This window comes from Plecotus auritus (assembly GCF_963455305.1).
Source record: "Plecotus auritus genome assembly, chromosome: 14".
In the NCBI taxonomy this organism is placed as follows: Eukaryota; Metazoa; Chordata; class Mammalia; order Chiroptera; family Vespertilionidae; genus Plecotus; species Plecotus auritus.
In genome coordinates this window covers 8385828-8402026 of record NC_137780.1, presented here as the reverse complement: position 1 = coordinate 8402026, position 16199 = coordinate 8385828, and the positions used below count along the sequence as shown (strand labels likewise).

General features: G+C 38.4%; 1 protein-coding gene across 5 annotated transcripts in view; it reads left to right on the top strand.

Moving 5' to 3' along the window:
* The window catches only part of MARK1 (microtubule affinity regulating kinase 1), a 60052-nt gene that overhangs the window by 29298 nt on the left and 14555 nt on the right, over nt 1-16199 (top strand). For 2 of the 5 annotated variants that reach the window (XM_080651196.1, XM_080651194.1), the window contains exons 4-11: nt 210-258; nt 1924-1989; nt 5575-5645; nt 10280-10336; nt 11899-12135; nt 12223-12342; nt 13274-13373; nt 14410-14522. In XM_080651196.1, coding sequence (XP_080507322.1) covers nt 210-258; nt 1924-1989; nt 5575-5645; nt 10280-10336; nt 11899-12135; nt 12223-12342; nt 13274-13373; nt 14410-14522 — 813 coding nt within the window. Of the gene's footprint in view, nt 1-209; nt 259-1923; nt 1990-5574; nt 5646-10279; nt 10337-11898; nt 12136-12222; nt 12343-13273; nt 13374-14409; nt 14527-16199 lie in introns of those variants that run through there. The other 3 variants (XM_080651195.1, XM_080651198.1, XM_080651197.1) reach the window with 3 other exon arrangements.

The following is a 16199-nucleotide window of genomic DNA, read 5'->3' as shown; positions in this document are numbered from 1 at the left end:
GAAGGAATATCTTTGGGTGAGGATTAAAAAATAAATAAAAGTTGTCCTGGAAACCAAGTCTCAGCAGAGTTAGAGATGGGATGAGAAACAAATGGTTTCTTAGTTCATGACCAGGATCCTGTGGTGTGTTGTAAGCCGATGAGTTTCTTTGATTCTCCGCTTGAGTGTTCTTCTCTAACAGGAGTGTGTCTACCTGTTTTCTTTGACAGTTGTTTCGAGAAGTACGAATAATGAAGATATTGAATCACCCTAACATAGGTATGAAATTTATACATGAATAATGAAGTGTTTTCTTTCATTTGAGTGTATTTGGAAAGATATAATTTTAAGGATGTTTTATAGAAATAGAAGAAAGGTGATAACTAGAAACCTGAGCGTGACCTGAGAAAGTGATACTTTGGGTAAAAATAGATTATAAAGAAGTTAGCTGAAGGCTATTGCTTGTTACTACCTTGCTGTCTTCTGCTTTCCCCTAAAATGAGGGATATAACTTGGAGTTGATCCATATACAGTACATTTTTTTGTATCTCTGTACTCAGTCTCTCTAAAGAGAGATTGCATGCCATTTAGATATTTATAAAAAATAAATTCCAGATAATTTGATAATATGCATTATAGTTTTCTCATAGTTTATAGGCAAAATAATTAATTTGAATTAAAAACTAGAGCTGATTTTAATTTTAGTGGATTTATTTCCATAAGTTCTGGGACTTTTGTATTTACAAAAGATGCAAATATTTCTTCAGAAAGTGGAAATATAAGAAAACAGGAGTCGAGGGAGGAATTAAAAGCAGTTAGGATGGGGATTACCCTGTAAACCTGGTAGCTGTTTCATGTTGCTTTATTACTTGCTTATGTGGGAAAACTTGCTCAGATGCACATTTTAAAAATGTGTACTTTAAAAATGAAGCAGATATTTTAACATTTCTGCCATATATATATTCATTTTGTATAGTGATAATATCCGTTGTGATTTTTATTTGAATATATAAGGATCACAGTCATATATGTACTAGTAAATGTTACATAAATAACTTTGGATTCCTAAAACAGAGAGAATCTTATAAGAGATAAGTGTATTGATTGCCTGTATTACAGGAAGTTATTAGATTTTAAGAAGTAGAAAGCAATTCTTTTTTTAATCTGTTTTTAAAACACTTGTTTCTTGCACATTTAAAAATCTTATGTTTATTAGAAATATTCATATGATTATTTGTGGTGTATAATTTCAACTACATAAATCTGATAATTTAGTAGTTTTTTAACCACAAACTTTTATAGTATCACATATTTATAGAATTTTTCTTGTTCCTGTAGTAAAGATTATTTAATGTTTTATGATAGACCCATTATAACATAGTATCTTTTAAAGCTTTAGTTAAAATTTATTATTGTAAAAAATTTTTTATTATGATTTTAAGATTTTGCCTTTCATTGCCTTATTCTGATTAGAAAAGTTAATGGTTCTTTAATGCCAGAAACTTAACTTTTTTTTGACCTAGCAGCTAGTTCCCAATCACTTTACGGTAAGTATTGTTCTTCCACAATAGTAATAATCCTTAAGAGAATTTTAAAATTTAAAATTGTAATTAATATTCTTTAATATTCAAATTTTCCACTGGCTTAGTGTTACCTTACATTTTATTGAAACATACCCAGCCACGCCATTGTGGCTCAGTGGTTGAGCGTAGACCCATGAACCAGGAGGTAGCTGGTTTGATTCTCAGTCAGGGCACATGCCCGGGTTGCGGGCTCAATCCCCAGTAGGGGCATGCAAGAGGCAGCTGATTGATGTTTCTCTCTCATCAATGTTTCTATCTCTCTTCCCTTACTCTCTCTGAAATAAATTAAAACATGTTTTTTAAAAAATATAACCAATACATGCTAACCATTACAGAGGTATATTTCTAATTTCTTTTTCAGTAAAATTGTTTGAAGTTATTGAAACAGAGAAGACCCTCTATCTAGTCATGGAATACGCAAGTGGGGGTAAGGATGTGGGGCTTGAAAAATTCTCTTTGGTGAGACATAGGATTGTCCACACCTCAAGATTATGTCTTTACTGTTGTTAATGAACTCACAGTTTTATTAAAATGCCTTTACATGATACCTTAAGGAAAATTCAGTGTTTGCTTTCAAGACCTATTGACCCTACATTTAAAAGTAGGATTTGGGACTCATTTTAAAATTACTTAGGTACATTTTTAAAACTCTAAATTTGCATTGTTATCTATGAATGGTTTGATTCTCTTATCTAAATAGTATTATTATATGTCATATTATGATGATGACTAGAAACTAGAAATCTCAAATTCAGAATGTATTTAATAAAGACTATGGCAAAAGAACATTCTAGGCCAAATGTTTATTTCTCTGATTTTTCATATATGAAAGATTCTCAGTATAGGTACATTTTCAAGATAATCCATAAAATGTTGGAATTTAAACAAGTATTGATCTATATATTCTAAAAGAATTGACAGGGAAATAGTAAGATGCATTTGTAGTAGAATGTAAAGTGTATTTTGACTACATAGTGTCAAAAATAGGAATGATTTTTAGACACTGATATATATAGAAAACCATTTTCGCCTGCCTTTCCCGCAAGTGAGAGATACTCTGGCTGAAAGGCACAGTTCCGTTAGGCGTAGGACTCAACGTTCTCAGAAACAGGGTTAACGTGTTTGGAGTAAATCATTCAATAAGTAGCAAAGGAATACTTGAAGGTTTTAAGAACTCAGAAAATTGAAGAGGGAAGGCAACTCTTAAGTATTTGAAGCACTTTAGCTAATTAACTCTTTTGCTAATCAATAGAAAACCAGTGTTGAGTCCTTTTAGCTGATAAAGTACATAGATTTTCCTGGTGATTCAGATTTTATGTAGCTAGAATAAAGAGGATTAATTCTAGTTTATAAAACATCTAAATTATGTATTTTTATACTGTCTCTTAGATTTCAAAAAAATTTTACTGCAAATATTAAATATATTTTAATTGCATTTTCAGTTTTTTATGGAGATTGAAAGTTTTAATAGATTTGGTTGTTTACAAAGCTTTTTTTCCATCCTGAAGATATTTCAGTGTAGATTTTTTTACTTAACCTGAAAACCGATGTTATTAATGTTTTATTATTTTTTTATTTTAAACTATTACTTTGCCATGCAAATTTGCATAAAGTGAAGGCCTACAATAAAATTAACAAACCTATAAAAAACACATAATGAACTATTACTTTATTTTTCCATCCTTTAGTTAGATTTATATAACATTTTGTCAGCGTGGGAACCCTGAGCATTATTTTTAGTTGTTAGACTTTTTTTTTTTTTCATTTTAGTCATCTAAAGTCTAAAAATAGGGGCTAGACATGCTTTGATAGGAGAAATTATAGACTGCTAAAAATCTGTGGACATCATTCTGTTTTAAACAGTATAATATATATATACTGTTTTAACAATGAATGGTAAGTACAGTCAACTCTCTATTGGTGCTAATGAAGGGGACCGATGGCTGGGGTGATGGAGAGCACAGTTGGAGGGGTGGTGTGGTATAGAGAGGATGTACTGGAGTTCAGCCCCAACCAGGTGGTCCCTCATTCCGTTCTGATTCCTAGGGCTCGATTTTCTTTGGTCTTGCCAGTCAGCAATCTTGTAACAAAACCATCATGGTTCTGGCAGTAAATCTAGAATCCTTTTCTTGCCCTTTTGATCTATAAATGGCAGAGCTCCTCTGGAAAATACAACTCTTCATATTTTCCGCTGAAATGTTCAGATATTTTAGGATTGAGTCTGACATGCACAGAGAAATCTAACATGGACAAGCAGAGTGGGGTCAGACAGCTGCCTCTTGGCCACGAGTAGATCAGTTGATTTTGGTTCCCTGATGGGACGTAAAAATTTCTTTACGATTTGGTCCAAAAGAGCCTATTAAAAGTAGGTGTCAGTGCTGCTCTGGAATGGTGTGTTTATTCTTTCCCTCACACAAATAATATTGATTAAATGTTTACTACATATTAGGTAATCTTCTGGGTGCTTCGGACACGTACCCTCAAGAAGATTACCTTCTAGTTGGGGAAGCAAACCATAAACAAACAATATAATAAGTGAAGGACTGAGTCATGCCCACATTGGGCCTGAGTGTTCCAGGCAGAACTAAGAGTAGTCCCAGTTTTTGAACTCGTGTGTGTATCTTTCCCAGCCTCAACTCATGAATCTAGAGTTACCTACTATGATAGGTCAACTAGAGCATCCATTCATTTCTCTGTTTTCATCATCCCATTTAATCATTTAAGTAATATGCTGCCTGACATTGTAGATGACTTAGTTTCATCTGCCATACACCATTACATATTTGATTTTTAATATTTCACTTACATCCTAGGATTGATATTGCATATACCTGTATATGTAATATATCTGTATACCTAGATACAAACCTATAATTTATTGAGTGCTTACTGTATGCCAGTCACTGTGCTAAGCACATGCATTATTTCATTTAATCCTCACAGAAGCCATCTGAGATAGGCAATAGATAGAAACTGGGTCTTAATGAAGTCACCCAATAACTACTTTGGGGCTAAACCAGGATTCATACCAAAATTGGTCTGATTCTAAAGTCTGAGTTTTAACTACTTTGCTGAACTTTACAAGAACTCTTTAAGCCATTGTGTGAGTTTTTAATATGCTTGTATATATGGTATCAATTATAATTAAAAGGACAAAAATAATTTCTTCTTTATACGGAGATATTGTATTTTTAATATTGTAACTAAATATTGAGGTTTTTCTTTTACTCTATTGACTAGAAAAAAATAAAGTCACAAACACATAAAGTAATAGAGCTAATAGGAAATTTCTACAGTTTCTAGTTGTCTTTAAATTATTTCAACAAGTGTGTATTGTCTGTCCACTTTTTTGTTCTGTCATGAAGCTGGGGATACAAAGAAAATACGGCCATGACGATGGTGCTCAAGTAGTCTGAAGTTCATTTAGGGTAATAGGAGATGCACAGAAGGATGATTTAATTCTGTATAATGAGTAGGTACAAAATAGACGGAACGAGTATGGCATAACCAGAATATAGGAAGGAAAAGAAAGAAATCAATGTGTGTGGCGATAGTGAGATGGACTTTGACCAAGGCTTCATGAATTTAAAGAAGAGAGATCCAACATAATAAGACTTGTTATTTTATTTGAAATGTAGGCCCCAAATACAAAGCCAAATGTGATTTGATTGCCCGTGCTGCCCGTTCCCTTTATTAGAACAGATAATAAAGAGTTGACTGTATTCTTTTACATAAGACTTGACAAGCAGAAAGCAAGTTTTTCTTGGTTATGTTTTTATGACTTATTCTTTAAAGAGTTTTGCTAAATCATCAGCTGCTACAGATACTCAATTCTATATGTAACCCCCCCCCCTTTTTTGTATTCATGGAAGAGTTTGTGATTTACGTAGAACTATCAGAAAATTGGGGGCCAGAAGCTTCTTTAGACACAAGCCACAAACTTGACATTGCATATGTTGTTCATTGAAAATCTTATGTATATTTTACTGCCTGCTTTACCTTTCTGATTCAGGTGAAGTATTTGATTACTTAGTTGCCCATGGAAGAATGAAAGAAAAAGAGGCCCGTGCAAAATTTAGGCAGGTACGGAAAGAGGTTTTCACCTTCGTTTTGCTGCTTTTTTTAGTGGTGTACAATGGACAGTGTCATAAACTGGACTTCAGGGTATGTGGTTTTTTAACAAGAAAAGGTCTTGCTTTCTTACACTCCTTATGAATGGAAAACTGACAAAGAAATCTGTTCTTCCTGAATTTAAATTTCAGAGGTTATTTATAGATGATCATAAATAGTGAAATGCTAATAAGTGAGACACGTTAACTCTTTGATAGCCTTGGAAATATAGACTAGGCTGAGATAGAAAAGAAATACTTAGTCCGTTATCCAATAAGTATTGTCAAGTATTATTAGCTCTATGTATACAGTATATATGTGTACTGTTTAAAGAGGTATTAGTATTATTTTCTTTTATAATTAAAGACGTCTTTGTATTAGAACATATTTTATAGATTTAAAGATATGGTCAATTTTATTTAGTCAGGTAGGCAAGGAACCTTGCAAATGTGGCTGAAGAATGTGGTAAGATAGTTGCATTTCCTGAATATGACTTGTTACAGAAATGATAAAATAAGAAAAAATAATTTAAGTTGATCTAGGATTTAATTTTTAAGAATAAAGGGATTAAAGTAGTATACTATATAAATTACTATAGATATGACACATTAATAAGTTGTAAATTGTTTTTAAAACAATTTAAAATGCAGAGAGCATTTTGCAAGTTGTGTTCCAAACAGTCATGTAACAACAGAGGTTTCACAAAACAAACTTACTCAGTGATCAATTTGGAGCATGCTGACCCAAAAAGTTAACAGGGTTCTGTTCAACTCCTGGTCAGGACACATGCATGTGTAACCATTACATGTTTTCTGAGCAGAAAGATGACGACGGAGAAGGATCACTTTGAAGCGTGAGTCTCCCGAATACAGCAGAACCTGACAATGAATATTTGTAGCATGTTTTCTTAAGCAATCTGCTTCAAATTTCTAATATCGAATGTTCACTGAAGTTGGATTGTGGGCTCAATTCCCAGAAAGGGGCATGTAGGAGGCAGCTGATCCATCGATGTTTCTCTCTCACATTGATGTTTCTCTCTCTCTCTCCCTCTTCTTTCCTCTCTCTCTAAAATCAATAAAAACGTATTTTTTAAAAAGCTAAACAAGTTTTTTTCTGCCCTTTTTCTTTAGGACTTCTCCAACCATTTATACAGGGGTGGGCAAAAGTAGGTTTCCAGGTGTAATACAAATAAATAATACAATAATTAATCAAGAATAATCCTATATAATAAAATGCTAATATGCAAATTGTCCCGTTGACCGGGAGTTCAACCAGGAGGTGGGGCCGGCCCGCCAACCGCCCATGGCCCCTCCCCTGGCTGGCCCCACCTCCACTTGTCCCCCCCACCCAACTAAGTGTGGGGCCAGCTGGCCAAAAGCCCATTTCCCCACCCCTGGCCAGCCTGGCCTGGTTGGCCCTGATCAGGGGAGGCTGGCCGGACCCCACCTGTGCACGAATTCATGCACCAGGCCTCTAGTACAAGATTAAACTCTTGTGTTTCATATACTCACAACTGTAAACCTACTTTTGCCAATCCCTGTATATGCCCTTGATTCTACAGTTGGATACAGCAAAGACCCTGGACAGTTTAAGGCCAATTGAGCAAACATTGGTCAGATAATGCCTCTGCATTCCTTAGGATTTGATGGCCTGCAAGAAAATTATAGTATTGACTCAGCTCTTCCAATACGAAGGCAACTAAAGCTTAGGAATTCCTGACCCACTTAATAACTAATTGCAAAGTGACCCTAACAGTTGCATCTCACAGCAAAACACTGCCGTGCCTGGTCTTAGAAGCAGTGCAGGGCTGACAGTTCATGTTTGCACGATCTATAGCAGAAGAACCATAAAGAAATCCCTGCATCCCATTTATGGATGTTTTGAGATGGGAGTATGTGGCCTTAGAACAATGCAGTACAACCTGGACTTGTGGGTGGGGTTCTTGCAGTGATTCAGAAGCCAGAATTTCTTTCACATCAGAAATTGTACCTGGTTAGATGAGTGTGGTGATATTCTAAACCACCATGTTTGACTGCTAGAGGTCAGAGGTCAAAGAGTTTGGGGAGAATGAATGCTTCATATGGAACATTCTCTTTAATTATCTTTCCATTCCAAAGGTGTTAAGGCCCAGGGGATTCTTATTTCAGAAGTGCCTAGAGAACATGGAGATTGTTCTGTCTGATGTGCATGTGTGGTAACCAAATTGTTATCTGTAGCGTGCCTCCTTCACTGTGTCAAGACAAAGGGACTCGAAAAAGATAATACCATTCTCAGCACATTTCTGTCATCCATGATGCAAATACAGCCTTATAGCATGAACATACTACAGCCCATGTATTAGGTTCAATAAGATGTACTAATATCTGCATATGAATGTGCAGATCTCTGGGCTAATCAACATATTTCAGTGAACATCGGATATTAGAATTTTGAAGCAGATTGCTTAAGAGAACATGCTACAAAGGTTCATTGTCAGGTTCTGCTGTATTTGGGGGACCCACGCTTCAGAGTGATCCTTCTCCGTCGTCATCTTTCTGCTCAGAACACGCAGTGGCTACGTAGTACCTGCTTAGTTTGGAACTCAGAGACTTGCCAGCCTGCCAAGGTGTAGTATGACCATTTCCCACCAACTTTCCCAAGAGTGTGCATTTCAGCCCTTTACCAGCGCCCCCCATCACCAAATCTCCACGTTCTAAAATACTGCTGCCCTTCAAGGATGGGCTCGCTCAGGTATCACCACTCCAGGAGGCATTTCTAACGGAATCGATTCTTTATTTTTTAGGATTTCCCCACTTCTTTGTACTGCTGCTTCTATGATTCTGCCTTGTTTTATGGTTACCTATATACATGTTTTCTACTCCTAATCAGTCTGCCAGCTACTGGGGCAGGACCCATGCAGTGTTAATTTTTGTGTTTCCCTAGCACCGTGGTCGGCAAACTGCGGCTCGCGAGCCACATGCGGCTCTTTGGCCCCTTGAGTGTGGCTCTTCCACAAAATACCACGGCCTGGGCGAGTCTATTTTGAAGAAGTGGCGTTAGAAGAAGTTTAACTTTAAAAAATTTGGCTCTCCAAAGAAATTTCAATCGTTGTACTGTTGAGATTTGGCTCTGTTGACTACTGAGTTTGCCGACCACTGCCTAGCACATTTTCTTGCACATAGTAGGTACTCAATAAACTGACTGTTGACTCAAAATAAATTTACTTGAACTACACATTGATCATTGTGTGTTGGTTTTGTTTTGAATTCATGTCTTCTCTATCTTTGAACCATTTTAATACACATCAGGATAATTTTAGAATATTAAACCATCACTTTCACATCTATTACTTAGAAGTTGTTGTTTTTTTAACCCATATTCCTATTAGCATGGTCATACTTCACATCACCTTTAGACTTTCAGAAATCTCATTGCTATCTCCATTTGTAAGTGCCTAACCAATATTCAGCATTCAGACCATGTTTCCATTTACCTGAATCCACAGGATTGAATGTTCTGCTGTGCATTACAGTGGTTGTCCTCCTAGACAGCAGATACAATTTTATGTACAAAATAGCTCTTAGTCCCGGCTGGGGTGGCTTAGTTGGGTGAGTGTCAACCCATGCACCGAAAGGTTGCTGGTTCAATTCCGGTCAGGGCTGTGGGTTCAATCCTGTGTGCAGGAGGCAACCGATCAATGTTTCTCTATCACATCGATGTTTCTCTCTCTCTCTCTCTCTCTCTCTCTCTCTTCCAAAAAAAATCAATAAAAACATGTTTAAAAAATGTTAAAAAACAGCTTACGTGATTGCTGTCAGAATCTTTCCAATTCTGTATTTAATGTAGCAAATAACTATGAAGGAATTACTATAACCTATTTCTCATTTGTTTCTCTGGCTCTTAATCTGTTTGGTTCCTCCCTGTTTAGACCTTGTCCCCAAAGAGCCCTATGTATTGGTAGAAATTTTTCACTGCATACAAAATCTAGTTGCAGTGTAGAGTACTTGGCCCACCTGAATTAGTGACAGGTTTCAGATTAAATTTCACTTTTTAGTCTTTTCTTTCGAATTGGGTTTATTTTTAAGGTACAACATTTTTCACATTTCTTTGTACATGAACACCCAAAGGATGTTGCTAAGTACCCCACGGGGTAAGTTATTAGTCAGTTGTCCTCACTGAAGAAACATGTGTTGAACACATTTGATATAATTCCTAAAATAGAGTTTTGCTTTTTGAACTTGAACCAACTATCTTGGAATACTCCTTCATGTTTGCCAAAGCTCTTATTACAACACTCGAATAAATAAACCATTTGACCCAAACTATCAAGTGTACACATTTGATCATGTAAACAGAGAAATATAACAACCCATAAAAATCTTCACAACTCATACAAAAATATTTTAGCAAGAGAATTCTACTTTTCAGTATTTTCTATGTGTAAGAGTGAGTTTCGCCACTCTAACTTGCATATGTATAGTTTTCTGAACTAAAGGAACGATGAAATTATTAAATGTTACTTTGAAATTCAAGCTAATAATCTAAATGGGAGGTGATAATTGGGGGAAATTGTGATATTTTTTTACCATAAAATAATTTTTAATCTCTTATCCAAACATTCATTTCAGATTGTATCCGCTGTACAGTATTGTCATCAAAAGTGCATTGTCCACCGTGATCTTAAGGTAAGCCCTGATTTTATAGCATAAAATTATTAATTATTAATGGATGGTTTATAATAATAGAGCTATGTTTGGTTGCCTCATTGTACCCAGCACTATACAAGGGAATTAGTTTTTATCAATTTTATGAGAGGCAATATTGTCACTGAGAAAATAGAGGAAATATATGAGTAGTCATCTAGCATTAGAGGCTAGAAGATTTGATTCGCCACGAATAAGCTTGTTCTATAGATAAATGTGAACTTTGTTCCAAACTAAAAACATCTAAAGTCCAATTCAGTCAGAAGCAAGGTCTGGGCACAAATTCAGGTTAGTCTGATATAAGAGTCAGTTCTCATTCTTTACATTAAAGCTCAAAGACACATTAAAAACTTTTTCTTTGAGTGATGCTGACTTAGGATTTTGGAAAACCAGCATCTCATACAAAGGCTGAGGTTGGGGGGAGAATCACTGCTCTCTACCATAATATACCTTCAGAAGAGAATCTAGTTGTAAAACAGCAAAAGGAAGCTTAAACAGGCCCGCTCTAATGGAGTCTGCATTGCATTGTGCTGTTTTACTGAGAGAACAGAACTCTGTGGGGGAAGCATTCTCTCAGAGGGCAATGGATTGAGCTCAGTAGTCACAGAAGCCCTGAGGGGCAGTTATTGTAGGTATCAGCCTTGTGTTAACCAGTGGTCCTCTATTGATCAAGAGTGCTGTTGGATAAACTTGTTGGTTTAAGCCAGGGGTGGGCAAACTTTTTGACTCGAGGACCACCATGGGTTCTTAAACTGGACCGGAGGGCCGGAACAAAAGCATGGATGGAGTGTTTGTGTGAACTAATATAAATTCGAAGTAAAGGAGCGGAGGGGAGAGCAAGAGAACCGGATAGAACAGCCGGATCCAGCCCGCGGGCCGTAGTTTGCCCACAGCTGGTTTAAGCCCAAAACAGATCAGTGTTATTTGATTGATGTTCTTTTGACTAGGTCACATTAAGATACAGTCCCTTGCCCTAGCTCAGTGGTTGGCAAACTCATTAGTCAACAGAGCCACATGTGGCTTGCGAGCCGCAGTTTGCCAACCACTGCCCTAGCTGGTTTGGCTCAGTGGATTGAGTGTCAGCCTGTGGACTGAAGGGTCCTGGGTTCGATTTAGGTCAAGGGCACATGCCTGGGTTGTGGGCTAAATCCCCAGTGGGGGGCGTGCAGGAGGCAGTTGATCAGTGATTCTCTCTCATCATTGATGTTTCTCTCTCTCCCTCTCCCTTCCTCTCTGAAATCAATAAAAAAATGAAAAAATATATAGTAGTATATAGTTCTAGGATATTACCTTGAAGGGGGAAAAAAGGGGTTTTGAGCATTTGCATAAAAATGAGAGCTCTCCTTGTCTGGTGCTAAAATGCAGCCCTCTGTAGATGGAATTCCGAGCAGGTACGCATCGACCTACCTGCTGGGCTTCTCCCTTAGCTGTTACCTTGGAAAACGCGAGGCCAGAGAGACAGGTCTGGGATCTGGAAGAGTGGTAATGGCTGTGTGATGTTATGTAGGCTCTTCACATTGTCCTTTTTATTATTTTCCTCTTAGGCTGAAAACCTTCTCCTTGATGCTGACATGAATATTAAAATTGCTGACTTTGGTTTTAGTAACGAGTTTACAGTCGGGAACAAATTGGACACATTTTGTGGAAGCCCCCCCTACGCCGCTCCCGAGCTCTTCCAGGGGAAGAAGTACGACGGGCCCGAGGTGGACGTGTGGAGCCTGGGCGTCATTCTCTACACGCTGGTCAGCGGCTCCCTGCCGTTTGACGGCCAGAATCTGAAGGTATCGGCTGACTTTGACGTTCACGCGCTACCCCCGCGCAGGATCGTTGTAAACGCCAGTCCTAAGCGCTTTCTTCTGTTTGTTCAGGAACTTCGGGAGCGAGTCTTACGCGGGAAATACCGCATCCCCTTCTATATGTCCACCGACTGTGAAAACCTTCTGAAGAAATTGTTAGTGCTGAATCCCATTAAAAGAGGCAGCTTGGAAGTAAGTCGTTTTTTGTGCTCCAGGTTTAACTTGTTTTTATTTTTATATCCTGGTTATCTGAATTTTGATGTGTCTGTGTATTTTATTAGAGAGAAACTGAAAAACGTCTGTGCGACTCCCTCTTTTTCATTTTCCAGTCTTTAACGAGGATGAACTGTGTTACCTTTCAAAACAATGCAAAATTTGAGGGAAAGCAAGACTCCTCCTTTTTGCCTTTTCTCTGTCCTCTTTGGTAAACCTCAAAATGTATTTTAACACCTTTTTAGCTGTAGCTCAGATAATCTTAAGCATCTTATTGATGTCTGGCTAGTGCAAGTGATGGTACTGCCATTCCTCCTCCTCCTAATAATAACCTCTTCTTAAAAAATGAAAATATAGCCCTGACTGGTTTGGCTCAGTGGGTAGAGCGTCGGCCTGCGGACTGAGGGGTCCCAGGTTCGATTCCGGTCAAGGGCATGTACCTTGGTTGCGGGCACATCCCCAGAAGGGGGTGTGCAGGAGGCAGCTGATCGATGTTTCTCTCTCATCGATGTTTCTAACTCTCTATCCCTCTCCCTTCCTCTCTGTAAAAAACAAAATCAATAAAATATATTTTAAAAAAATGAAAATATAAACTCAGAAGCACATGAGGGGCTTTACAAAGGTGGAAAAGTTATTTCCGTCTGGCCATCCCAAAGTCCATCTCTTTTCTCTGTGCACCTAAGTGTAAGGTGTGTATTTCCGTTGCTAATTTGCTTAATTCCTCATCATTCATCTGCATGAACTAATTTGTTAGAATGTCCCAGCAAGCAGTCATTTGTGTCTATAGGCAGTGGTGGCTGAGGTAAACTTTCTTTGGTGAAGTTTGTAATCCCGTTTGACTTATTGTCTCCCGTTTTGAAGCGGTTGAATGTTCTGGTTGGCCAAACATAATGTAGAATTTGTTTCCTAGCAAATAATGAAAGATCGGTGGATGAATGTTGGTCACGAAGAAGAAGAACTAAAGCCGTATACTGAGCCTGAACCGGATTTCAATGACACAAAGAGGATAGGTAAGTATTTAAAGGCTGAGAGGTGCCGACCCTAGGCTGTAAGGAAGGGTCCGTTAGTCTACCAAAACAGCGTTTCCAAATATAAATAGGAAGCCATTTTTATTTGAAAAATGCCTGTACTATCATTTTTCTTTCCCCGGATATATACTAATCATTGCAAATTTCAAGTTCCTTAGTTTGTTCTCATGCATATTATAATCTAATTCAAGTGTTGGCAACAGTGATACACAAATTAAAATGATGTAGCTAAATCTCATTCTTTTAGCAGTTTCTCACAGGAGGGATGACTGATTTAAGTATCAGCATTGATCAGACTGATATCAGCAAAACAGCATGTATTTCAACCAAAAACACAGAGGCCCTGAGCTAATAGGGCCTCTCGCTTTGTGTTTTCGGCGTCTCATCAGTGTCCACCCTCCCTGCTCAGCCCCATGCTGCTGCCAAACCGTTTTCTTTGTTTCTCTCTCCCTTCCCACAGCCTTCAGGAACTCAAAACAGAGTCATCTCAGCTGTGCTCCTGTCTGGCTTAAAGACAGAGGGAGGAACATTCTAGGGTGTTAGGCCTCTGCTCAGGACAACTGTGGAATTCTAGCCTCCCAAAGAGGACTCAGCCTGCCTTCAGATCAGAAAGCAGGAGTGCTCAGAGATGGGAGAGACCACTCCATGGGGGGCTGAGGGTGTGCTGAGAGACAGAGGGAGAAGGGATTTTGTGTGTCACACACAGACAGATACTGTGTCTGGGTGGACAAAGGAATTCAGTTCGGGAATGTGCTAGGCAATGAGAAAGGGAATGGGCCCAATCATCTGTAACTCATGATATAAATAGTCTCTGCGTGAAAAATTGTGAACATAGAGTATCTGAATATACAGTAGCCATGTGTTAATAATCCAAAAGTCTTTATAATTGATATTCCACTTTAAAATTTTAGAACTTAGTTTTCATATCTAATGTTGGCAAGCTTGGCCAATTTTTGTTCATTTGTTTACTAAAATAAACCCATTTTCATAAAATTTGCATTTTTTCTCAAATTTCCAGATGTCATGGTCACCATGGGTTTCGCACGAGATGAGATAAATGACGCCTTAATAAATCAGAAATATGATGAAGTCATGGCTACTTACATTCTTCTAGGTAGAAAACCACCTGAAGTAAGTTTTTCACATTTTTAGATTAATGTAAATTATTTCTTGAGCTAGTGATGGTTAAGTATCTATATATATGAAAGCCTAAGCGACCATTCGACCGTTCGACCGGTAGCTATGACACGCATTGACCACGAGGGGGCAGACACTCCCACTGATAGGTTAGTTTGCTGCTGTGTTCAGGCAGATCAGGACTGGGTGAGACAGCCTGGACACGCCCTCCCGCGGTCCCACCCTGGCCCCGATCATGCACCGGTGGGATCTCTCAGCCTGGACTGCACCCTCTTGCAATCCGGGACCCCTCAGAGGATGTCAGAGCCGCAGGCCAGGCCAAAGGACCCCACTGGTGCTCGAATCCGTGTACTGGGCCTCTGGTAAGATACAATGTTAGCAGATATATTCTGTGGGCATCAGAAATAATATAAAGACCCTACCATTTTTTATGTATTAGAATTCAAAACTCAAAAGGTGCAAAGTTATGAACCCATTTCATCTCAGTATCGAGAGATTCTATTATAGCCCTAAGCAGTTTGGCTCAGTGGATAGAGTGTTGACCTGTGGCCTGAAGGGCCCCAGGTTCAATTCTGATTCTGGTCAAGGGCATGTACCTTAGTTGCGGGCACATCCCCAGTAGGGGGTGTGCAAGAGGCAGCTGATCGATGTTTCTCTCTCATCCTAACTCTCTAACCCTTCCTCTCTTTAAAAATCAATAAAATTATATTTTTTTTAAAAAGAGATTCTATTATGAAAAAGCAGGCCTAGTGCCTTAGCCCCAAGGGGTACCATTCACAGTGTAGGCTTTGAGATGGCGCCCCCTAGAGTTGTGCACCCAAATGCAACAGCCCTGCCGGAGGTAACATGGTACCTCTGGGTGTACAGAAAGGCCGTGACCAAAACAGGAGGAAGTGACAGCATTTACAACAAAGTGTAGATCATGTCTTCAATGATTTGTATAGGTGGGGACCCAGAGAAAAGTTGGTGACATTGTGCCTTATAGACTGTTAAGTGGCTTTGATGCATTCCATTGGGAAATCGCGAGGCTGGGACAGATCTATTGTGAGCTAGATTTAGGAAGTAGCTGTATGCAAATGGCGATTGAAGCAAATGATCCTTTGGGACAGCAGATATAAGAGTTAAATTGAATGTCAAGAACAGAGCCTAAAACATTGAAGGTTTGTTGAAAATGTGATATCTGTGGGGGGCATTTTATGATTTCATTTGTAGTTAGATAGTACCTGTTAGGGAAGCAGTGCATTCAGCTGACGTAGGGTCATTGAGGGTCAAATGAATTAATGCTTCCGAAGTCCTCACAACGGTTCCCGTGTGCCCTGTGTTCGCTGTTATCTATTATAATTTCATCAGTATCACCTTGCTGTTTGTCACTGGCATCTTTACACATGAGTTCAGGATACCCATTGGGATGCCAGGGATTCAGTAAACATCTTTTATGTTAGAGAGAGGGGTAGTGTTTCGATCCCCAATACCTCTCACTTAGTTCTGAGAAGGTGCAGTTTCTTTTTTTTTTTTTTTTTTTTTTTTTTTTAATATATTTTATTGATATTTTACAGAGAGGAAGGGAGAGGGATAGAGAGCTAGAAACATCGATGAGAGAGAAACATCGATCAGTTGCCTCCTGCACACCTCCCACTGGTGATGTGCCCGCAACCAAGGTACATGCCCTTG